We start from the raw sequence: 26,189 nt of genomic DNA on the forward strand, positions 1-26,189 counted from the left end.
TCTGCTCTCTCAGGTGGACATAAAAGATCCCAAGGCCACTATCTCGAAGAAGAGCAGGGGAGATCTCCCCGGGTTCCTGACCAATATTTATTCCTCAACACCATTTAACATAACAACAGATTATCTGGTCATTATCTCTTCCGTTTGTGGGAGCTTGCTGTGCACAAATTGGCTCCTGCGTTTCCTACAGTACAAAAGAACTTAATTGACTGTAAAGCGCTTTGGGACACCCGGAGGTCATGAAGGGCTCAGTATAAATGCAACTTTGTTTTTACTTCTCAGAAATAGGCTGTAGGACAGAAGCCCCAGGGGAGGAGGGCTACAACGCTCCCTCGCTATTCCCCTTCTTCCCAGTGCTCTGCGACAAACTGATAACCATCAATAACTCAAGAGTGGGTGAGTTCAGGTGCGAGCTCAGGTTGTGTGTACTGCTCGCCCACTGCACTATAGCATTGACCAGAAACAAGAGAATAGATTCCCCAATGGCTCTGAAGAGGATGAACTGTACCACTCAGTCACACAGACCTGAAGGGGTCAGGCTGAGTCAGCTGGATTCAGCTACGGCAACAATTGGAGTGCTTTAAGGGGTTTCAGCACCTGAGAGTTTGGGTGGGGGCAGTAAAAGAAAAAAAAGACTTGCATTTCTATAGCGTCTTTCATGACCTCGGGACATCCCAAAGTGCTTTTACAGCCAATTAAGTACTTTTAACATGTCGTCACGGTTGCAATGTAGGGAAACGTGGCAGCCGATTTGCACACAGCAGGCTCCCAAAATCAGTTAATGACCAGATAATCTGTTTTAGTGATGTTGGTTAAGGGATGAATGTTTTCCAGGACATCAGGAGAACTCCTTTGCTCTTCTTCGAATAGTGCCATGGGATCTTTTACATCCACCTTTAGTGGGCAGATGGAGTCTTGGTTTAATGTCTCATCTGAAAGACGGCACCTCCGACACTGCAGCATTCCCTCAGTACTGCACTGATGTATCTGCTTGGATTGTGTGGTCAAGTCTCTAGTGTGGGACTTGAACCCTGAGCCTTCTGACTCGGAGGCAAGAGTGCCAGCCACTGAGCCAAGGCTGACACACAAAAGATAAGGTTTCATTACAAAATTCGTTGGCTTGGAATGCATTACTACCTTTTTTTAGTGAAGAACCTAGGTGAACGGCCAAGGCCCATGGTGTAGACCACCTTGAGGATGAGAAGGATAGTGAACACGGTAAATCAAGAAGTAGTAGGTAATGTCAAGTTTGGATTTTAAATGCCAGTAGATTGTAGAGGCAAGAGAAGACTGAGAGGTAGGATTTCTACGGTATCGAGGTCTGGGAAAGAATGAGGGCATGTAGAGACATCTGGGCTCAGCGCTTCTCCAGTTTCATTCATTATCTTCATCTTACTGATTGGTGAAAGTTTCTTGTCATTCACTTGCAGCATCATGCAGGCAGTCCTGGACAATGCTCTCCCTTACTTGCATATCCGAGAAGCTTTTGGTCAGAGGATTGGAGAGTTTCAGGTAAGGTGCCACAAGGACTCTGAATATAATGTGATGTATTTATATATTTTTTTAAATCTTTTTTCCTTCTCTTATTAACTCTCTTTGGTAGACACATTACTCCTGATCAAATAGGCAGGTAAGCAACATCCTTTTGGGCCTCTGTTGCTATTTGAGCAGAGCACTTTGAGCAATCAACTGCTTTTGAGAGGCCCATTAGTTCTAGTGGTGGAGTAAGTAACTCCCATTCAGGGGGTTTGATGTTGAAGCATTCAAATCCCATTCAGAAAGTATATACGCCAAGTGATACAGAATGGGCTACCTTTTGAGAGGAATGATGGTCCCAGTGACAGAGGATTGTGTTCCCATTCAGTGAGGGGTGGGAGCACGAGGGATGGAGCATTGGGTTCCCATTAAAGGAGGGGTGGGAGCTCTAGGGATGGAGGATTGGATGCCCATTCGAGGCAGCATAGTAATGGTAGTGATGGAGATTTGGGCTATCTAAACCTCTCCGTCTCTCACTACCTCTCTTTCCTCCTTTTAGTCACTCCTTAAACCTACCTCTTTAATTGAACTTTTGGTCACTGTCCTAATGTCACTTTATGTGGCTTGGTGTCAAATTTTGTCTGATAACATCCCAAGGCGCTTCACAGGAGTGTTAATGCGATATAAATGCAAGTTATTGTTACCTAGGGATCGTCGTCGTACGTGTCTTCACACTATTCCCTTTGGGGAACTGTATGAAGTGGTGGAAGGATTTCTGGCCGCGATTAACGCTCCTTCCGTGACTAACCACCTTCGTACCAGCCATTAGGGTGGTTAGTCCTATGGCGGGAGGGTTTTACGGGCTCCCACAACCCATACGAGGTGGGGGGGCCACCCACACCCACGGACGCAAGTATCCCGCTCGATGTCAACCCAGAATTTAGAGCTGGAGCTCCAACTCCACTTGCTGGGACTGTCTGGAGCGGGGTTCGAAACCCTACGCCTTCTGGCCCAGCGGCGGGGATGCTACCGCTACGCCAAAGGCCCACTCCACCTAGGGATGATAACACCAGATATGTTTAAATTGGCTCCCACTTCAGAGGATACAGTTACCCCAACAGTAGAGCCTTAGGCCCCATCCTGGACATGGTAGGCCTAGCAGCTGAGTGCTGCTTCCCATTTAGAGGGTCGAGGTTTGGATCTGGCTCTGATGCACATTAGCCTGTTAACGGCTGGAGTAGAAAGCCTTTTTCCAGGCATTGCCATGATGGTTGTAGCAAAAGCCTCATCTCTCTTTCTCAACTCTTCCCTCCTCCCCAATACGTGGTAGAGTTATGTGATCACAGCGATGTTCAAGTTTTGTTTTTGTTATGTCCTCATTTTACCCAATACTAATGAGTTGTACTGAGATGGGCTAACAGGAGTGCTTCCTTGGTATATTTAATTTGATAATTGTTCATTTGTGTGTGTGTCTCTCCTTCACTTGACTGCAGCTTTTACAAGGCAAGATGGCTGACATGTATACCCGTCTGAGTGCGTGCAGACAGTACGTATACAACGTGGCAAGAGCCTGTGACGAGGGCCACATGAGCTCAAAGGTGAGGGTAGAGGCAGCTCATGGACTGCCGTATAAGCACCCTCACTGTCAACAAACACTTGGTAGATTAAATCACTTCAAACGGTTTGCATAAATTCTTGACCACGGTCATGGACTGGGTGCTACAGTGGTCACCTGTGGGATTCCTCAAAGGTACGTGAAGGAAGACTTCCTACCAGGACAGTTGCATATCATTTTGAAACCTGCTCAAGGGCTGCTTAGGCAGAAACCTGGCAACAGCTGGCTTACTTGAGGTCTCAGCCAGGCAATGGTGTGTCACACTGTGTACAGCACAGGAGGCTATCTGGCCCATTGTGTCTGTGCTGGCTCTTTGCTAGAGCAATCCAAAGCCAGTGTCCCTGCTCGCTCTCTCCCCACAGCCATGTACCTTCATTAACTTCAAATATTGATCCAATTTTCCAGTAAAAGATGTAATGGTTTCCATTCTCAACCACGCCCTGTGGGAAAGCATCCCATGCTCCAACTACCCTCTGAGGAGAGAGGTTAGGAGAAATCTCTTTATGCATTCTTAGTAACAATTTTAAATTGATGACTGCATGGCACTATTTCCTCAACCAGAGGAAATATGTAGTCTTTCCCTATTCACTCCATCAAAACTCTGCATTTTAAAAACCTCTGCTCGCCTCTCCTTTAAGTAGTTAATAATCAATAGACTGAAAAGGGAGTTGATGATGTTGTGTGAAACAACATCCTATATGTCCCACATCTTCTATCTGGAATAATAGTGCTGCTTCCCCCTCATCATTTTGCAGATTCTTTTTCTGCTTTCATAGAATAGTACAGCACAGAAGGAGGCCATTCGGCCCATCGAATCTCCGCCGGTTCATTGCTTCTCATTCTGTGTGTGTGTGCCTTTCTGTCTTGCTTGCTTGTGCTTTTGATCCCAAAAAAGGTAAAACTATAATTATTAGTAAAGGTAGTGTGTACAAACAGTTCTGATTGGTGGACAAGATTGTCCACTCACTTGTTTCTCCTTCTCCAATGTTTGATGGACAGTACAAGGTTTTAAGCCACACCTACCCTTGTAATTACATCATGCACATATTGTCCTGGCCAATATTTATCCCTCAACCTGCCCCACTAAAAACGATTATCTGGTCGTTTGTGGGACCTTGCTGTGTGCAAATTGGCTGTTGCGCTTCCTACATTACAAAAGTGACAACACTTCAAAAATATGTCATGGTTGTAAAGTGCTTCGAGACGTCCTGAAGTCGTGAAAAGTGCTGTATAAATGCAGGTTCTTCCTTTCTTTAGATTAGGAATGCATAGGACCGGAAAGGAACATTGAGATCCATCAGGCCGGTTCTACACTATATTGAGTGGCATTGGGTATTGATCAAGATTACACACTTTGAGTCCTGGTTACTTCACTACAACTGGCTACTCAAAGCAGCTCCAGGTTTAGGACCCCATTTACCTCTCCTTCCTTTTCCAGGATTGTGCAGGTGTGATTCTTTACGCTGCAGAGGCAGCTACCAAAGTCGCCCTGGATGGAATTCAGTGCCTGGGTGAGTGCTCTTTTCTTTAAATGGTAAATCTAGGTGAAAGGCCGAGACCGACCGATGAGTAAACCACCACCGTTGGAAAGAGAAGGCAAATAATAGTAGGGTAACATCTTTGCTTTCAGCACCCCTGTAAACGGTAGGAGGAAGGGAAGACTGAGGGCAGTAGGGTCCCACACTTCAGAGGGAGTTGGAGCAAGGAGACTCTACAGTGGGTCTTACTTTTCAAGCGATGCATGGAAGAGGAAGAGTGCCTAGGTTGGAGTTTTTGAAGATGTTTAAGATGATTAAAGGATTTGATAGGGTGGATAGAGAGAAACTATTTCCTCTGGTGGACCATAACCTTATAATTAGAGCCAGGCCATTGAGGGGTGATGTCAGGAAACACTTCTTCACACAAAGGGTAGTGGAAATCTGGAACTCTATGCCCTCAAAGAGCTGTCGCGGTTACATCAATTGAAAACTTCAAAACTGAGATTGATAGATTTTTGTTGGGTAAGGGTATTAAGGGATATGGAACTAATGCGGGTAAATGGAGTTAAGCTACAGATCAGCCATGACCTAATTGAATGGCAGAACAAGATCGAGGGCTGAATGGCCTCCTCCTGGTCCTATGTTCCTATGAAGCTGATAAAGAATAAGAAGGCAAAAACTCAGGAACACTTGCCAGAGTAGAATTGATTCAAAAAGAAAGAGAAACATTTGCAATAGAGAAACGTTCTAGGATAGAAGTGTAAGACGGATTTCCCTTCAAATGACTAGTGTTTCCTTATTTTCTGTCCCAGACTCTGAGGGAGATGTAAAGAGAGCCCCTGGAAATGGAGCAAGATTCAAGTTTTGGATGGACTTGGGCATTGCAAGGAGTTAAGGGGGGAACAAAAGTGTTTGGCACAGTGTGTTTCTTTTCTGCTTTCCTTTTTGAGTGACTGAGTAATTGGACACCAGGTATCAGAGTGGAACTTAATGCCAAATTCACCTGAAGAGCATTATTTTCAGTATTGGTTGTGGATCATTGAACAAGCCTACTTTTGATCCCTCAGTAGCAGTGTTCTTCTGCATGGTATCCTTAACAATGGCCTGGAATTTGCGGTCCTGATGATGGCGAACTGGCAGCGTTTGGCGTCATTTCTCCTTTGAAACTGACCGCCGCTTCAGGATTTAGTGCAAGCGCAGCCTAACATGGAAATCCTGAAGTTGTGGTCAGTCGTTCACTGCTCCGACACTGGATGCACCGTCTTCCCGAGCCAACAATCGGTGTAATCTGTCATCGTGGAAACTGACACAAATTTTGGCTCTTCTGCGGGGATACCGCTGTTAAATACCCCATTAAAAGTTAGAGCCTTTTGGATTAGATGTAACTGGGGTTTTAACAGTGTATTGACTGCTAAACAAAGGTTAAGGCTCTGAAAAACTCATTTTAATTTTGTGCAGTGTCAAGTTTATCCATTCAAATCAAATCAACTTTTATTGTCATTGTTAGTGCACAAGTGCAGTACAACGAAATGTAGGCTTGCGGCTCCCGAGAGTGTACATTTGGATTAAGACATTTAAACATTCAACATACATTTGGCTTGTAGTATATTAACATAAACATAACCATAATAAAGTGCATTGGCAGATGTGCAGGCTTTAGAGTTTATTTGTGGAGTTCAGTAGGATGACAGCCCTGGGAAAGAAGCTGTTCCTAAATCTGGTCGTACGGGTGCGAATGCATCTGTAGCATCTCCCAGATGGCAGGAGGGCGAACAGACTGTGGCTGGGGTGGGTAGGGTCTTTGATGATGGACCGTGACCTCCGTAGACAGCGTTTCTGGTATATGTGCTCTATGGTCGGTAGCCGGGTGCCGGTAATGCGTTGGGCAGTTTTGACTACCCGCTGCAGGGCTTTCCGGTCATAGTAGCTACAGCTGCCATACCATACTGTGATACAGTTTGTCAGGATGCTCTCTATTGTGCAGCGGTAAAAGTTAGAGAGGATCAGGGGTGACAGATTACATCCCTTCAGCCTCCTTAGGAAATATAGGCGCTGCTGGGCCTTCTTCACCAGAGAGGAGGTGTTGAGGGACCAGGAGAGGTCTTCCGTGATGTGGACTCCGAGGAAAATTAATAGCCCGTAATTTGCAGTCAGCAGCGAACGCCTTTGCTTCGCCGCTGACTGCAAATTACGGGCTATTTGATTTTGCTATTTAAATGTGTGCAGTCAACTCCACATAACCCAGTCCAAGCATAGAATTCTCATGAATGCAAACGTCATTCCAGTCCCTCCCATTGTATGGAATTTAAATGGGCCAACCCTGTTGAAATAGTCTAATACTTAGAACTGAATCTGTCTAACTCTGAAGTATTTGTACTTGTGACAATGGAATGACAAATGACAATTTTAAAATGTAATTTGTATGAAATATGAAACACGCTGATAAACTAAGTGCCCAGATCCGAAGAACAAACATGCAGTAGGTGTCTGTTTGCAATAGCAAGCACAGTTTTTTTTTAATATTCGGGATGTGGGCATCGCTGGCAAGGCTGGCATTTATTGCCCATCCCAGACAACTGAGTGGCTTGCTAGGCCACTTCAGTTAAGAGTCAACTGCGTCGGTGTGGGACTGGAGTGACAGATAGGCCAGACCGGGTAAGGACGGCAGGTTTCCTTCCTGGAGGATATTGGTGAACCAGTTGGGTTTTTACGACAATCCGACAGCTTCACGGTCACTTTTACTGATGCAAGTTTCTAATTTCCACATTTTTTTTTTTTTTTTTTTTTTTTTTTTTTTAAAAACTGAATGCAAATTTTCAAACTGCCATGGTGGGATTTGAACTCCTGTTCTCTGGATTATTAGTCCAGCCCTCTGGATTACCATAAACCACTACAGTACCATACCCCTAAGTTGTTAGAGTGGGATCCTTTACCCTGTCGGAGTTTAAGATCTGTTTTCTAGTTCTGTTTTTTTTAACTCGTCTACTGTTTGGGAAGTGGGGACTCGCCAAGAAAGGTTCATGGTGCTATCGGAACCTATTCATGAGCGCACGATGTGGTCTTTGCTAATTGACTCTTGTACTGCGATGAATCTGCTCATGCTTATTCTAATGTGTTTGCAATTGCAGGCGGCAATGGCTATATCAACGACTATCCTATGGGCCGCTTTCTGCGGGATGCTAAGCTGTATGAAATAGGGGCCGGAACCAGTGAAGTCAGGAGGCTCATCATCGGCAGAGCATTTAACGCCATTTACAAATAGCCTCCCAGCAGCCCGCCGAGGCCAGGCCTGCTACTTTCACACGGCCCGACTGCAGTGTGGCAATATCTCCTATTAACGTGTGTATTTTGAAGTGCCTTGGATTCTATGAGGACATTCTTCATTCATAGAGAATTATCAGCTGCAAGACTAGGATCATGGCAAAGTCATGAATGTTGACTTTCGTTGAACAGGAAATACTCAGCTAAAATATCAGAAAGGAGAGCGTGCTGCAGTTAGCAGAGCAACAGGACACTCAGTGCAGTACAGAAATCAGCTCTGCATCATCACTCTGGGCCACTGGTTAATGCACCGTGTGGTGTTTTATTAGCTTGCAGAGAAGAAATAGGACACAAATGCCATGAGCTTATCCCTCCACAGTACTTCACTTTAAATAGGAGGATTAGTCAGTGTTGTTGTTACAGTTGCACATAATCTGTACCCTTTCCCCCCAGTGTTGAATCACATTGTACTTTTAAGTGTTCAATTGCCATTGATGGGAAAACTATAATGCAAGTGTCAGCGGGTGGTTGGCTTTCTAAAACAGGGACTAAGATGCAAGCTGTTCAAATTGGGCAGCCTCTCAATAAATAATATATACTGGCAGATCTCCCATGGCATTGCTCACGGTAAATAGAGGCTATGCTGACTGGAGTGTTACACTAGGTACTGCACATTGTATTATAAGAACATAAGAAATAGGAGCAGGAGGTGGCCATTCGGCCCCTCGAGCCTGCTCCGCCATTCAATAAGATCATGGCTGATCTTCTACCTCAACTTCACTTTCCCGCCCAACCCCCATTATTTGGTGTTTAAAATGACCTGTCCCAATAAGGCCACAAAGTCTTTGCACAACCTGAGGTCCCTCAGAGTTTAATCACTTTTCAGTGAAAGAAGTTAGAGTGGAAAGTGCTTGTAAATTTCTGACTCCAGGTCAGAAAACAGCAGCATGAAATGACTGACTTTTTATATATATGACATTCTGAAATATGATATCCCACTTGTGACAGGCATTTGTTTCCGAAATGTACACTTGATAAGCTTTGTCCAATTTTATTTTTATGCTTTTTAAAAATTCATTCTTGAGTTATGGGTGTCGCTCACAAGGCTGACATTTACTGCCCATCCCTAGTACAGGTAGCCCTGAAAAGGTGGTGATGGACCTTCATTCTGGACCGCTGCTAGCGGTTTGATGCAACTGAGTAGCGTGGCTTGGCTCAGCCTCTTTAGAGGGCAGTTAAGAGTCAACCACATTGGCGTGGGAAAGGGGCCACATAGAAGCTAGACCGGGTATGGGCGGCAGGTTTCCTTCCCTAAGGGGCATTAGTGAACCAGTTGGGTTTTTACGACAATCCAGCAGCTTCATGGTCACTTTTACAGACACCAACTTTTTATTTCCAGGTTTTCTTAAACTGAATTCAAATTCTCAAACTGCCCTGGTGGGATTTGAACTTGCGTTCTCTGGATTATTAGTCCAGGCTTCTGCATCACTAGTCCAGTAACATAACTACTACACTACCATACCCACTGATAAACAAACTTTATCACAAAATGTAGATATATTGGACGTCACCAGAACCTGTTGGTGAACATGACGACCATGCTGCCTATTCGAACCACACCACAATCACTTTCCTACTCCAGGCGATCAGGACAGCACCCTATGGGCGGGTAGACTTTAGTTGTGCCTATGATTCTACACACAGCAAGTTCTTGCTTTTGCCATTTGCCAGTCAGCTGGAGGACATGCTCTGAGCAGAGCGCAGTCCCGTCCAGACTAGAGGGCAAGCAGTTTCTTCCCCCTCCCCCTTCCCCTTCAACTGCTGTTGTAGGCCTCCCAATTGAGCGATCAGTCATTCTTTAATATTCATTCATGGGATGTGGGTGTCTCTGGCAAGGCCAGCATTTATTGCCCATCTCGAGTTGCCTTTGAGAAGGTGGTGGTGGGCCTTCGTCTTGAACTGCTGCAATCCGTGCAGTGAAGGTACCCCGACATTGCTGTCATGCAGGAAGTTCCAGGATTTTGACCCAGCAACGATGAAGAAACCGCAATATATTTCCAAGTTGGGATGGTGCGTGACTTGCGGGTGATGGTGTTCCCTCGCACCTGCTGCCCTTGTCCTTCTAGCTGGTCGGGGTCGTGGGTTTGGGAGGTGCTGCCGAAGAAGACTTGGCAAGTGGCTTCAGAGTGCTTTCTGGGTTGATTATCCGTTAATTGAACAGGATAACAAAAGTCTAGTTTCAATTGTTGCCTTTTTTTAAAAAAAGATAAAATGCTACATACGACTGGTGATCAAACACTTGGCCAAAGCGGTAGATTTTAAGCAGCATCTTAAAGGAGGGGAGAGGTGAAGAGGTTTGGGGAGGGAGTTCCAGAGCTTGGGGCAGAGACAGCTGAAGGCACGGCAGCCAATTAAGAAGACGACTTGCATTTATATAGTGCCTTTCATGACCACCGGCCGTCTCAAAGCGCTTTACAGCCAATTAAGTACTTTTTGGGTGTAGTCACTGTTGTAATGTGGGAAGCGATGGTGGGGCGAAGGTAGTGGGGTGCATAAGATAATTTTAGATAACACAAAAATTACAGTCTTACATAATTTTCCAGGCTTCAGTATTCCCAAATGAATCTGGACATAGCCTGGAAGGGGGAAAAAAATAACAGTGACACAATCAAGTCTCCAAACCCATCAGAGATCTTTACAGCTCCATCCTCTCCTTGTGTTTATTGATATTTGTTGTGTCTTCCATTCGAGTGGTAACGATACTGAATTCCCATTCAGTGTGCTTGGCAGCCCTCCTGTTGTCATTGGGAACCTCAGCATGTGGAGCCCACCCAAAGGAAAAGCCTCGATCGCCCATTTTATACTGGCTGAAGTTTCCATGGGATGTGGGTACAACCCACCAAAAAAACATGTACGTGCACAGTGTGAGAACGCAGAGCAACGTGACCGGAATGTACTGAAGTATGTAAAGTGTTATATGGTATAGATAAGGTGAACTAGAATATCACTTTAAGGTAAGTCAGCAAGTAGAACAAGAGGCCATGTATAAATGAGTGAGAAGTCCATTTACCGAAGGGATGAGCTAAATGATCTTTTCTCATTCTGGTGTGCTGGGTAACTGGCTGAAATCCAGTTAAAATTGCAGAAAATCCATTAATTATCAAACACTGTTGAATCTGTGCAATTACACACTGACCCACTTGTACTGGGGAATCCATTCCTCGTGATACACGTGCTTACGTACAAAGGGCCTGGTGTAGGGTTGCCAACTCTGGTTGGAAGTATTCCTGGAGGTTTCCTCACATGACGACCTGTCACCAACTGCCCCCCGCCCCACTCTCCCGCCTTTGGTTGCCCAGCACGTCCATCCGTGCAATGTACCACCTTCCCGCACTAATTGGAAAGCGAAAAAAGTTATTATCCAATTGGATGATTCTTGACTTAGTCAAGAAGTGTTCCCCCCCCCCCTCCAATCTCTAATGATTCTATAACTAATAAACACCGGTGTTCAAAAAAAATGAAAAAACACTTTTTTATACCGCTGTGATTTTTCTCCAGGTTTGCTTGCGGCAGTGTCCTGGAGAGGAATCTTCAAATTCTAGAGACTCCAGGACAATCCTGGAGGGTTGGCAGCCCTTGTCTGACGTGAATGATCAAACTTCGTATCATAAATTTGATCAAATTATAAAGATCAAACACTCTTGAGGATGGATTGCAAAATGTCTCCGTCAGTTAACTCTTTGTCTAATGTTCATTCACACTCTGGATTCTTGGTTTGACGGTGCTAGATTTACTATCCTGAATCACAGCTCCTATGGGATTGCAGAACCCTCCTGCAGATAGATGTTAGTTATAAGCTGTTCCAGCTCAGGGATAGAATTATATCAGAAGAAGGCTGAAGAATGCTAAAAGGGCAATGTCTTCACATGTAGCTGACAAAACTTCATTTGGGTTGCAAAAGTACCACACTTGTAAAATTGCTACAGTGTGCAACAGCACTCAGGTTTTCTGCTTTTCTCCATCGATAAATACAAACATGCAACAACAAGCATTACTATATTTTAATATTAATTTCCTTTAACATAGCGAAATGTCCCAAGGCGCTTCACGGGAGTGTTCTGAAACAAAATTTGACACCGAGCCACATTAAAGGATGTTAGGGCAGATGAAAAGTGGTAGGTTTTAAGGAGCGTCTTAAAGGAGAAAGAGAGGTTTAGGAAGGGGATTCCAGAGCTTAGGGCTTTTTACCCAGCAGCAAGTGACAATATAAATGCATACTCATCATTTAAATTACTGCTGGATTCCTATTTAGAGTAAATGGGCCTGTGTCCATGCAATTGAGATAGTTGGAGACTTGGATACAGCCTTGTTGCCCATAGTTGCATTAGCCCCTAATAACTGCCCTGATGTAGTCTCATAAGGGAGCCATACTTTTAATCAATCAGTGCTATGTTGAATATATGTGATTAGCCTTTAGACGTGATTGTACAGCGGGTTCAATGATTTTTAATACCATCTATGTGCAACACACTTTGGTGTCGTATGGTTGATGAACTATGAATGATTTGCCGCTTCTGTAAAGGTGGTTTTCATACAAGGGCACTGGACTCGTTTAACAGCTATCCTGTGAAGCTGGTATTCTGGATGGAAGGGATCAAATGGACTCAGGGCCCCTTCTTGGTGCTTGTAAACTCGATGCTGCCATTGTGACACAGGCCTGCATACTTACATTCTCAGCTATTTCTGCCAGGGGGCGATTGGTTGCACCATTTAACAGAGTGGTTAACAAGGAATGCCCTGAGGTAAATCAGATTGAAACAGAAGGCATTCTACACACTTGAGGAATTTAACTCACAGGAGAACAGGGACACGTATTGCACGCAATTGAGGAAAACAACAACAGCCATAAGGGTAGCCCAGGGATCTCTGGTAAAGAAGATGGTGTGTGATTGGCAGTAATAGCAAAAGCTTTTCCAGTTATGTCAGAAGCCAGAAGACCAGTAAGGGCTGCATAGGGCCACTAAAGCATACTGTAGGACAGATTCAAACTGATTCTCAGGTTATGGCAGAGCTACCATGTGACTTTTGCATCAGTCTTTAGCCCTGTAGTTTATGCTTATATTCCAGATTTTGGGGTGGGGGGGAAGGGGTGCTCTGTATTGAATAACATTATTAATATTAAAATAGATAGTAATGTCATCTCTGATAGATTAGGAAAGCTCACAATTGATAGGGCGCCATGACCGGATAATATCCATCCCAGATTAAAGAGATGGGGCAGGTGGTCTGTGAGCCCTTTGCCCGCATCTTCAATAGTTCAATAGAGTCAGAGATAGTTCCCTAAGACTGGAAGCTAGCTCATGTAGTTCCTGTTTTCCAAAAAGAGGACACATCAGAGCCAGGGAACTACAGGCTGAGCAGCCTGACAGCCATTATTGGGAAGATCCTAGACAGGAATGTAAGAGATGCCCTTTATGCTACTGGGAAAGGGAAGGGGCCATTAGAAATACACAACATGGCTTCCGAAAAATAGGTTGTGTTGTACAATAGAGATTTTTTGAGGAAATCACTGGGGTAGTGGATGAAGCAAATCGAGTAGTCATTGTCTACCTGGACTTTCAGAAAGCCTCTGATAAGGTACCTCACACACGGTTATTTCACAAGATAGAATCTTGTGGTATCAGCAGAAATTTGAAATGCTGTATTATGAATTGGCTCCAATCCCGCAGCCAAAAATGTTTTAATTAATGGATGTGGTTCAGCCTGGAGGCATGTTGCCAGTGGTGTCTCCTAGGGATCGGTCCTGGGCCTGCTACTCTTCATGGTCTTCATTAATGACCTGAACAGCAGTGTTGGTAGTATGGTCAGTAAGTTTGCAGATGACACCAAAATCTGTGCAAGGATTAAGACAGTGGAGGATTGCAATCAAATGCTAAAAGATTTAGATGTGCTAGGGGAGTGGGCCACGCATTGGAAAATGGCAGTTAATTTAGATAAATGTGTGCATGTTGGTAGGGCCAACACAGAATGCACGCATCATTTGTAGGGAACAATACTGACAAGTTGAGAGAGAAAAAGATCTTGGTGTTATTGTGCACAGATCACTGAAGGCTCATGACCAATGTAGAGAAGCTGTAGCTAAAGTTATTGAGTTGTATTAATAGAATCATCATTCAGTATAAATTAAAGGACACCGTTTAGACACTATACAAGTCGAGTGTCAGACCACATCTAGAGTACTGTGCCCCGGTAGGGGAGGGGGTGGTGATTTTGTGGCCATGGAAATGGTGCAGAGCAGAGATATGAGAATGATTCATAGCTTAAAGAACTTCAGCTACTCAGATAGGCTTAAGATCCTTGGTCTATTTACTTTAGAGCAGCGTGGGCTTAGAGGCGACTATTAGAGGTCTATAAAATAAATGAAGGGCTGGATAGCGTCCCTATTGATGGGGTGGACAGGCAGGTGGCTGGGAGTGTGGGGTGGGTGTAGGTGTCTGTCATGATGCTGGAGCCATCATGAGGTGTGGGATGGGCTTGGTGGACCAGCTCGTCTTTTCCTGCCCATCAACTTTGTATGTTGGTATAAAAACATGTCAAAGAGAGGCAGATTTCACACTGTTCTAGAAGAAATTGAAAGGCTGATGACCGACCCACGGTGCCGAGCTAAAGGATTCTTGCTACATGACCTGCCAAAGGTCAGCCATGTAATACCAACCGTGAACAGGACTCAACTAATCTTACAAATGTTGCAAATGTGTGGGGGTACATGCCAATGGCAACTGTGACAGGTTTGAAGGCCTAAGGAACTGGCACAGCAGGTCTCAGTCCTGTCACTCATTGCTGGTGAACCAGGGGTCGGGGGCATCAGATATCAGGGTCTGGTATGAATCAGAATCAGAATTGCCCCTCGATGTGATTTAGACTGTGTGGAGCGGGGTGGGAGTGGAGGGTGTTGGGCGGGCAGAATGCAGTGCATGTGGGAACTTACCTGCCTGGTGGTAACACGTGTATATGGCATGGGAAGAAGATGACAGTACCCAATCCCCAGAACTCAAATCGGATATGAATCATAGAAACATAGAAGATAGGAGCAGGAGTAGACCATTCGGCCCCTCGAGCCTGCTCCGCCATTTAATGAGATCATGGCTGATCATCCAAATTCAGTACCCTGTCCCTGCTTTCTCCCCATATCCCTTGATCCCTTTAGCCTTAAGAAATATATCTAACTCCTTCTTGAATATATTTAATGAATTGGCCTCAACTGCCCTGTGTGGCAGATAATTCCATAGGTTCACCACTCGCTGGGTGAAGAAATTCCTCCTCATCTCAGTCCTAAATGGCTTACCCCTTATCCTTAGACTGTGGCCCCTGGTTCTGGACTCCCCGCCATCGGGAACAGCCTTCCTGCATCTAGTCTGTCTAGTCCTGTTAGAATTTTATAAGTTTCAATCAGATCCCCCCTCATTCTTCTAAACTCTAGCGAATATATGCCTAATCGACCCAATCTCTCTTCATACATCATTCCTGCCATCCCAGGTATCAGTCTGGTGAATCTTCGCTGCACTCCCTCCATGGCAAGAACATCCTTCCTCAGATAAGATGACCAAAACTGCACACAATACTCAAGGTGTGGTCTCACCAAGGCCCTGTACAACTGCAGCAAGACATCCTTGCTCCTGTACTCGAATCCTCTCGCTATGAAGGTCAACATACCATTTGCCTTCTTAACCGCCTGCTGCACCTGCATAGTTACCTTCAGTGACTGGTGCACAAGGACACCCAGGTCTCACTGCACTTCCCCTTTTCCCAATCTATTGCCGTTCAGATAATAATCTGCCTTCCTGTTTTTGACACCAAAGTGGATAACCTCACATTTATCCACGTTATATTGCATCTGCCATGCTTCTGCCCAATCACCCAACCTGTCCAAATCATCCTGGAGGTGCTCGGCATCCTCCTCACAGCACATGTGCCCACCCAGCTTTGTGTCATCTGCAAACTTGGAGATATTGCATCTAGTTCCCTCGTCTAGATCATTAATATATATTGTGAATAACTGGGGTCCTAGCACCGATCCCTGCGGTACCCCACTAGTCACTGCCTGCCACTCGGAAAAAGACCCGTTTATTCCAACTCTTTGCTTCCTGTCTGCCAACTAGTTCTCTATCTCTACCTTACCCCCAATCCCATGTGCTTTAACTTTGCACGCTAGTCTCTTATGCGGGACTTTATCGAAAGCCTTCTGAAAGTCCAAATACACCACATCCACTGGTTCTCCCTTATCTATTCTACCAGTTACATCCTCAAAAGTTTCCAGTAGATTAGTCAAGCATGATTTACCTTTTGTAAATCCATGTTGACTTTGTCCGATCCTGTCGCTGTTTTCCAAGTGCTCTGCTATTACATCTTTTATAATGGACTCTAGTATTTTCCCCACTACTGATGTCAGGCTTACCGGTCTATAATTCCCCGTTTTTTCTCAACCACCTTTTTTAAATAGTGGAGTTACATTAGCTACCCTCCAATCCATGGGAACTGTTCCAGTGTCTATAGAATTTTGGAAGATGACCAGCAATGCATCTACTATTTCTAGGGCCACTTCCTTAAGTACCCTAGGATGTAGATTATCAGGCCCTGGGGATTTATCAGCCTTCAATCCCATCAATTTCCCTAACACCATTTCCCTACAAATACTGATTTCATTCAGTTCCTCCCTCTCATTAGATCCTATGTTCCCCGACATCTCTGGGAGTTTATTTGTCGTCTCCTTTGTGAAGACAGAAACAAAGTATGTATTTAATTGGTCTACCATTCCTTTGTTCCCCATTATAAATTCCCCTGATTCTGACTGCAAGGGGCCTACGCTTGACTTCACCAATCTTTTTCTCTTCACATATCTATAGAAGCTTTTACAGTCAGTTTTTATGTTCCCTGCAAGCTTACTCTCATACTTTATTTTCCCCCTCTTAATTAATCCCTTTGTCCTCCTTTGCTGAATCCTAAACTGCTCCCAATCCTCAGGTTTGCTGCTTTTTCTGGCCAATTTATATGTTCTCTCCTTGGATCTTATGCTATCCCTAATTTCACTTGTTAGCCACGGTTGAGTCACCTTTTTTGTTTTATTTTTATGCCAAACAGGGATGAACAAATTCTATAGTTCATCCATGCGATCTTTAAATGTTTGCCATTGCCTATCCACCGTCAACCCTTTAAGTAACATTCCCCAATCCATCCTAGCCAACTCGCGCCTCATACCATCGTAGTTTCCTTTATTTAAATGCAGTACCCTAGTCTCTGAGTCAACTATTACTTCACCCTCCATCTTAATGAAGAATTCTATCATATTATGATCGCTCCTCCCCAAGGGGCCTCGCACAACAAGATTGCTAATTATTCCTTTCTCATTACATAGTACCCAGTCTAAGATGGCCTGATCTCTAGTTGGTTCCTCGACATATTGGTCCAGGAAACCATCTCGTATACACTCTAGGAATTCCTCTTCCACAGTATTGTTACTAATTTGGTTAGCCCAATCTATATGTAGATTAAAGTCACCCATGATAACTGCTGTGCCCTTATTGCACGCATCTCTAATTTCCCGTTTAATGCCATCTCCAACCTCAGCATTACTGTTTGGGGGTCTGTATACAACTCCCACTAATGTTTTCTGCTCCTTGGTATTTCTCAGCTCTACCCATACAGATTCCACATCATCAGAGCTAATATCCTTCCTTACTATTGTGTTAATCTGTTTAACCAGCAATGCTACCCCACCTCCTTTTCCTTTTTGCCTATCTTTCCTGAATATTGAATACCCCTGGATGTTGAATTCCCAGCCTTGATCACCCTGGAGCCATGTCTCCGTAATCCCAATTATATCATATCCGTTTACATCTATTTGCACAGCTAATTCATCCACTTTATTACGAATGCTCCTCGCATTAAGACACAAAGCCTTCAGGCTTGTTTTTTTAACACTCTTAGACCTTTTAGAATTATTGTTTACTGTGGCAATGTTTGAATTACACTCTTGATTTCTCTGACTTCTACATTTGCTTTTCTCCTTCCTGTCCTTTGCTTCTATCCTTGCTTCCCTTTCCTCTGTCTCCCTGCACAGGTTCCCAACCCCCTGCCATTTTAGTTTAAACCCTCCCCAACAGCACTAGCAAACACTCCCCATAGGACATCGGTCCCAGTCCTGCCCAGGTGCAAACCGTCCAGTTTGTACTGGTCCCACCTCCCCCAGAACCGGTTCCAATTGTCCCAGGAATTAGAATCCCTCCTCCTTGCACCATTCTTCTAGCCACATATTCACCTGAAATATCCTTCTATTTCTACTCTGACTAGTACATGGCACTGGTAGCAATCCTGAGATTACTATCTTTGAGGTCCTATTTTTTAATTTGCCTCCTAACTCCCTATATTCAGCTTTTAGGACCTCATCCTGTTTTATTACCTATATCGTTGGTACATATATGCACCACGACAACTGGCTGTTCACCCTCCCCCTCCAGAATGCCCTGCAGCCGCTCCAAGACATCCTTGACCCTTGCATCAGGGAGGCAACATACCATCCCGGAATCTCGTTTGCACCCACAGAAACGCTTATCTATTCCCCTTACAATAGAATCCCCTATCACTATAGCTCTCCCACTCTTTTTCCTCCCGTCCCGTGCAGCAGAACCACCCCCGGTGCCAGGAAGTTGGTTGCTGCTGCCTTCCCCCGATAAGCCATCCCCCTCAACAATATCCAAAGCAGTATATCTGTTTGAGAGGGGGATGGCCACAGGGGTCCCCTGCACTAACTGCCTGCGCCTACTACTCTGCCTGGCGGTCACCCATTCCCTTCCTTCCTGTGCAGCCTTTACCTGCGGTGTGACCAACTCATTAAACGTGATATCCACGACGTCCTCAGCATCGTGAATGCTCCAGTATGTATCCATTTGCAGCTCCAGCCCCCACCCACCCCTGCACCCCATTCATCTCACAGAAACCTTGTCCCTATAGTAATCTTCAATGCAAGAAAGCGCACTGTGCAACCTGTCGACTTGGCAATTTAAAATGATCTCCCCGTCTGACAGTCACGCAATTATTGGAGGAGACTCCTAAGCCCTCTCACAGAAGAGGCGACAGGAGTGGCATTCCTACAAGAGCCTGGGCTCAGTGGTAGCACTCTCGCCTCTGAGACAGAAGGTTATGGGTTCAAGTCCCACTCCAGCACAATTTGAGCACATGATGTAGGTTGACACTCCAGTGCAGTACTGAGGGAGTGCTGCACTGTTGGAGGTGCTGTCTTTCAGATGAGACGTTAAATCGAAGCCCCGTCTGTCCTCTCCGGTGGATGGAAAAGATCCCATGGCACTATTCAAAGCAGGGGAGTTCTCCATGGTGTCGTGGCCAATATTTATCCGTTAACCAACTAATTCAAATTATCTTGTCATTTATCTCATTGCTGTTTGCGAGAGCTTGCTGTGTGCAAATTCGCTGCTGCATTTCCTACATTATGGTACAATTTCAAAGGGGGTGCAGGAACAGAGAGACCTAGTAATGTACATAAACAAATCTTTGAAGGCGGCAGGACAAGTTGAGAAGGCTGATAATAAAGTATTTGGGATCCTTGACTTAATAGAGACATGGAGTAGGAAAGCAAAGAAGTTATGCTAAATCTTTATAAATCACTGGTTAGGCCCCAGCTGGAGTGTTGTGGCCAGTTCTGGGCACCACACTTTAGGAAGGATGTCAAGAGAGGGTGCAGAGGAAAGTTACTACAGTAGAATGGTACCAGGGATTAGGGACTTCAGTTATGTAGAGAGTGTGGAGAAGTTAATGTTATTCTCCTTGGAGCAGAGAAGGCTAAGGGGAGATTTGCTAGAGGTGTTCAAAATCATGAAGGGTTTTGATAGAGTAAATAAGGAGAAACGGTTTCCAGTGGCAGAAGGGCTTTCTTTCAGTCGCCTCAACAGGCAATGCTGGTGAAAGTCTGGATGAGCCAAGCATTGGTTACCTCCTGCCATTCCAAGTGCAAAGGGGTACCTATACTGAGCATCTCTCCTTCCCCTGTGGACAAACTTCCCAGAAAGAGAATGGCTCTCACTAGTCCTTGAGATGATCACAGTGATCATAAGACAGGACCCAAACTGTCCCTCCACCCCCAGGGGGAATAGGCTCCTGACTGTCAGGGGAAATGGCCAGAGCAATTGGACAGCTATCTAACAACCTGGGACCAATTATATACAGCTATCCATGGATCTCAAAGAAAAGGAATTCAACATCTACCGACACCCACCCAAGATATTCTCCAGAATGGAATATTTCCTGTAGCAATTGCAATTAAGCTCATGTTTGATGCTATAAATTAAGGCCAATAATTATTATCAGGTCAGGTCCTATTTCTACCCTAGCTCCTCCTCTTTAATCTTCCACCTCACACGTGTTACTGGCACCTCAGCCCTGCCTTCTTGGTACCTGGATTTCCAGTGCTTATGGACGCAGCTCATCCAACTCATAGATGCAAATTATGGTCCTAACATCTCCCTATCATTACTGGAGGAGAGCACTCAATCAGGCTCAACCAGTAAGATCCAACTGGTAGAAAAAGCCACCAATCAGGCGGGGCTCTACAAGGCTCTAATCCTTGAACTCATACAATTCCTGCTGAATTTTCTCCAACACATGCTGGAGAGGAGCATCCTCCTCAACACTCAAGATGACTGATAGCACCATCCATTGATCTTTAATATATCCTCCGATGAAATCATAGTAACTGCTGCAGTTTTCATTATCAACATTGTGTTGGAGGGTGAGTGTTACTGTTAAGGATGTTATTAGCATCAAACTGATGGTGAAATTAAATCTTTGCTCCCAGGTACGCATTATAGTATAAATAAATCACCCCAATCTCTTGATCAGATTCCAGCCTGTACCTCATGGCCGGGTATCCATTATGATGTAAATAAATCACCTGAATCTCTCGATTATATTCTAGCCTGTAACTCACTCCCAACTATCCCTTATTTTGTATATATAGACCAATTGAACCCAATAATTAGATTCCAGCCTATAACTCACTCCCAGCTATCCATTATTCAGTACATATATTTAATCTGAACCCCACAATGCAACTCACTCCCAGGTATCCATTATTATTCTAGATATAAACCATCTGAACCCCTCGATTAGATTCCAGTCTGTAACTCACTCCCGGGTATCCATTATTCTATATATAAACCATCTGAACCCCTCGATTAGATTCCAGCCTGTAACTCACTCCCGGGTATCCATTATTCTATATATAAACCATCTGAACCCCTCGATTAGATTCCAGCCTGTAACTCACTCCCAGGTATCCATTATTCTATATATAAACCATCTGAACCCCTCGATTAGATTCCAGCCTGTAACTCACTCCCAGGCCTCCATTATTTTCTATATATAAACCATCTGAATCCCTCGATTAGATTCCAGCCTGTAACTCACTCCCGGGTATCCATTATTATTCTATAATATAAACCATCTGAACCCCTCGATTAGATTCCAGCCTGTAACTCACTCCCGGGTATCCATTATTTTCTATATATAAACCATCTGAACCCCTCGATTAGATTCCAGCCTGTAACTCACTCCCAGGCCTCCATTATTTTCTATATATAAACCATCTGAATCCCTCGATTAGATTCCAGCCTGTTACTCAGTCCTTAAACCATTCCATATATAAACCATCTGATTGCACCCTGGAGCACGCGATGACTCTCACTTTGAAGTCTCTCCCGGTCCCTGGATGGTGTTGATGCGCTTTGAAAGCTGTGTGTGGGGGCGATGATTTGACGCCTTCTGTGAGCCAATGATGGGAGACGGCGGGGATGTGCCTGGACTTGGGCTCAGTTGAAAGATGGATCAATCCGAGTACAGTACAGCAGCCGGAGGCTCTGGGGCTTCAGGCTGCAACCTGTCGACGTGAAAGAGCTGAGCAGGGTTCTTCCTGGAGCCTTAGACTCCTCCTTGTTTCCTGGCCTGGGATCCAGAGAGAGAGCCGATGGGAGGTCCCTCGATCTCCTCCTCCTCCTGCCCAGTCTTCGGTCGAGGTGCAGGGTAGAAGCGCTGCTATCTGAGCTGGAGGCTACTGAAGGGGGGGATCATGAAGCGCTGTCCGCCCCGGGCGAGGGCTCAGACTGCGGCGTAGGTGCAGAGCAGGATTGACAGAACACAACATAATAAATAACAACCCGGTACAGCCACCGGCAGCATTCCGTCTCTCCCTGAAGCTGGTTTGAGATATCCGGATGATTCCGGGAGCGTGTCTGACCATCGCCCTCCTGCTGCGGCTCACCTGGGGTAAGTTGGATCAGAAGGAAGGGGAGGTGGGGGGGAAGTTTTGAGAGAGACAGTGAAGTTTTGCAAACTTTGACTGGGGGTTATGGCTGGAGGGAAGACGGTCAGTGTTTATATTTGTTTGCCATTTGGTGATTGGTGTATTTTAATGTACTTTTCCTTGACTTACCTCTGTACCTGTGGATTTGTTCGGATTGCTGGGGTGATTCTCTGGCAGTTAAGGGACCCTGCCCTGCAGCAATTCCTATCCTGGAGTGAGGAAAGCTGGCAGAATCCACAGGGCAGTGCTGGAGAGAAGCGGTGTCCTGGGCGATCTCCTTCACATATCTGATCAAGCCCCAATCTCCCCTCATCACTGGCGGGGAGAGAGGAGCAGGACATCCACAGGGGAAAGTTGTGCCATGTGGCATTTGTAAACCGCTTTATAAAGAACATGTTTATGATGTTCTTACATGCAGAGGTAATCTTCACATCGCAGTGACATCACAAAGCAGTAACATCACACCACCGTGCCATCACATCTCAGTGGCATCACATCGCAGTGACATCACATCGCAGTGACATCACATGCAGGTGATATCATAGCGCAGTGACATCACATCCACATGAGTGACATCACATCGCAGTGACTTCACATCGCATTGACATCACACATGAGTGACTCACATCGCAGTGGCATCACACACGAGTGACATCACATCGCAGTGACATCACATCGCAGTGACATCACACGCAAGTGACATCACATTGCAGTGACATCACACACGAGTGACATCACATCGCAAATGAGTGACATCAAATCGCAGTGACATCACACGCAAGTGACATCACATCCCACACGAGTGACATCACATCGCAAATGAGTGACATCACATCGCAGTGACATCACATGTGAGTGACATCACATCAGTGACATTACATCGCGGTGACATTACATCACTGTGACATTACACGCGAGTGACATCACATCCCACACGAGTGACATCACATCGCACATGAGTGACATCCCACGCGAGTGACATCACATCGTATACGAGTGACATCCCACGCGAGTGACATCACATCCCACACGAATTACATCACATCGCAAATGAGTGACATCACATCGCAGTGACATCACGTGAGTGACATCACATCAGTGACATCACATCGCAGTGACATTACATCGCAGTGATAGTACACGCGAGTGACATCACATCCCACACGAGTGACATCACATCTCACATGAGTGACATCACATCGCAGTGACATCACACATGAGTGACATCACATTACAGTGACATCACAGCACAGTGACATCACATCACACATGAGTGACATCCCACGCGAGTGACATCACATCCCACATGAATTACATCACATCGCAAATGAGTGACATCACATCCCACACGAGTGACATCACAGCGCAAATGAGTGACATCACATTGCAGTGACATCACATGTGAGTGACATCACATCAGTGACATTACATCGCAGTGACATTACATCACAGTGACATTACATGTGAATGACATCACATCCCACATGAGTGACATCACATCGCAAATGAGTGACATCACATTGCAGTAACACCACATGTGATTGACATCACATCAGTGACATTACATCGCAGTGACATTACATCACAGTGACATTACACATGAATGACATCACATCCCACATGAGTGACATCACATCGCACATGAGTGACATCCCACGCGAGTGACATCACATTGCATACGAGTGACATCCCACGCGAGTGACATCACATCCCACACGAATTACATCACATCGCAAATGATGACATCACATCGCACTGACATCGCATGTGAGTGACATCACATCAGTGACATCACATCGCAGTGACATTACATGCAAGTGACATCACATCCCACACGAGTGACATCACATCTCACATGAGTGACATCACATCGCAGTGACATCACACATGAGTGACATCACATTACAGTGACATCACAGCGCAGTGACATCACATCCACACGAGTGACATTACATTGCTGTGACATCACATCGCAGTGACATCATATGCGAGTGACATCACATCCCACACGAGTGACATCACAGTGCACATGAGTGACATCACGTCGCAGTGACATCCCACGCGAGTGACATCAAATCACACACAAGTGACATCACATCATAGTGACATCCCATGCGAGTGACATCACATCCCACACGAATTACATCACATCGCACATCAGTAACATCACATTGTAGTGACATCCCACACGAGTGACATCACATTGCACATGAGTGACATCACCTCGTAGTGGTATCCAAAATGAGTGACATCACATCGCACACGAGTAAATTACATAGTAGTGACAGCTTAAAGGAGGAGAGCGAGGCGGTGAGATTTCGTGGTGGAATTTCAGAGTTAGGAATTCCTGGTATGGCCGCCAATGGTGGGGTAGAGGGAGCGAGAATGCACAAGAGGACGGAGTCAGAGGAACGGAGAGTTCTGGTTGGGAGTTGCCTTGCCCCTAACCCACTCCCTGCCCCTAACCCCCTCCCTGCCCCCACTCCCTGCCCCCACTCCCTGCCCCCACTCCCTGCCCCTGACCCACTCCCTGCCCCTAACCTGCTCCCTGCCATTAACCCCCTCCCTGCCCCCACTCCCTGCCCCTAACCCACTCCCTGCCTCTAACCTGTTCCCTGCCCCTAACCCACTCCCTGCCTCTAACCCCCTCCCTGCCCCCACTCCCTGCCCCCACTTCCTGCCTCTAACCTGCTCCCTGCCTCTAACCTGCTCCGTGCCCCTAACCCACTCCCTGCCTCTAACCCACTCCCTGCCCCTAACCCACTCCCTGCCCCTAACCCACTCCCTGCCCCCACTCCCTGCCCCCACTCCCTGCCCCTAACCCACTCCCTGCCCCTAACCCACTCCCTGCCCCTAACCCACTCCCTGCCCCAACCCACTCCCTGCCCCCACTCCCTGCCCCTAACCCACTCCCTGCCCCTAACCCACTCCCTGCCCCTAACCCACTCCCTGCCCCAACCCACTCCCTGCCCCTAACCCACTCCCTGCCCCTAACCCACTCCCTGCCCCATACCCACTCCCTGCCCCAACTCCGCTCCCTGCCCCTAACTCCTCCTCCTCAGTTTACCAATATGCCCCCTCAGAATCACCAGCCGATTGTCGATGCAGTGTTAATGCGCTCTCTGATGATTCTAACACTCACTGTGGTTTATACTCTGTCGAGCAGCTGTGACATTGAAGCAGACCGGTTTTCAGTGCGTGTCTGTTCAATTTGTGACTCAGTATCCAGGTATTTAAACTATTATTTAAGTGGAAGGAAAGTCGTGGGGCAAGTTTTCCATTGCAGGTATTCCGTTTCCCCCTGCCCTGATACAATGAAAAGAAAGACTTGCATTTCTATAGCGCCTTTCACGACCACCGGACATCTCAAAGCGCTTTACAGCCAATGAAGTACTTTGTTTTTTAAGTGTACTCACTGTTGTAATGTAATGAGTGAGGATGTCCTCCAGAGTGGTACTGAACCGTTCATATCAGAAGGTTGTAAGTTCAATCCTTGGCCTCAGTTCCCTGGTCTGGGGAGTGAAAAAAAACTATCAGCCAGGTTTCCTGCTCCCAAACACTATCCAATGTCGCATGTCGGGAAATACTGGTGTGTAGATGTCAGGAGAGGACAAAAATCAGGCTCAACTGTGATGCCACATGTAGCCGAATAGTCTGCCGATGCCCACACAGGAGGGCAGCTGGCTTCCCCGGAGTGCAGAAAGTATCTGTGCCTTGAGGAGAGTAGTCAGCAGAAAAGAAGGAGGGACGAAGAATAAAGTGTTTGGCAAACTTAAAAATAAACGCTTTGTCTAGCCAGAAAACATGGCAGTTTCCACTGAGGTAAAAAAAAATTGAAGTTTTTAAAAAAATGACAAGGCTTAGTTAGATCAATAGTGTTTTTGTCAATAGGCAGTGAGGAAGAATTTTAATCACTGCAAGATCTCTTTCACCTTTAATTATCAATTTCTGAACTGGATTCTATTCAAAGTCAACCCATTAGTTCTGGGAG

General features: G+C 45.7%; 2 protein-coding genes across 4 annotated transcripts in view; both read left to right on the forward strand.

Annotated features, from left to right (window-relative positions):
• The window catches only part of ivd (isovaleryl-CoA dehydrogenase), a 32,707-nt gene extending 24,273 nt beyond the window's left edge, over positions 1 to 8,434 (forward strand). The window contains exons 9-12 of one of the 2 annotated variants that reach the window (XM_086003674.1): positions 1,431 to 1,512; positions 2,970 to 3,074; positions 4,530 to 4,602; positions 7,698 to 8,434. In XM_086003674.1, the coding sequence (XP_085859800.1) occupies positions 1,431 to 1,512; positions 2,970 to 3,074; positions 4,530 to 4,602; positions 7,698 to 7,831 (394 nt within the window). In that variant the 3' untranslated portion in view covers positions 7,832 to 8,434. Of the gene's footprint in view, positions 1 to 1,430; positions 1,513 to 2,969; positions 3,075 to 4,348; positions 4,490 to 4,529; positions 4,603 to 7,697 lie in introns of those variants that run through there. The other variant, XM_086003675.1, reaches the window with a different exon arrangement.
• Positions 8,435 to 21,754: 13,320 nt separating this feature from the next.
• The window catches only part of tyro3 (TYRO3 protein tyrosine kinase), a 285,740-nt gene continuing 281,305 nt past the window's right edge, over positions 21,755 to 26,189 (forward strand). Inside the window, exon 1 of one of the 2 annotated variants that reach the window (XM_086003676.1) lies at positions 21,755 to 22,161. In XM_086003676.1, coding sequence (XP_085859802.1) covers positions 22,110 to 22,161 — 52 coding nt within the window. In that variant the 5' untranslated portion in view covers positions 21,755 to 22,109. The remainder of the gene's footprint in view (positions 22,162 to 26,189) is intronic. The other variant, XM_086003677.1, reaches the window with a different exon arrangement.

This window comes from Somniosus microcephalus, chromosome 12, assembly GCF_052327205.1.
Source record: "Somniosus microcephalus isolate GS21.2 chromosome 12, FLI_Smic_1.0, whole genome shotgun sequence".
NCBI classification, from domain to species: Eukaryota; Metazoa; Chordata; class Chondrichthyes; order Squaliformes; family Somniosidae; genus Somniosus; species Somniosus microcephalus.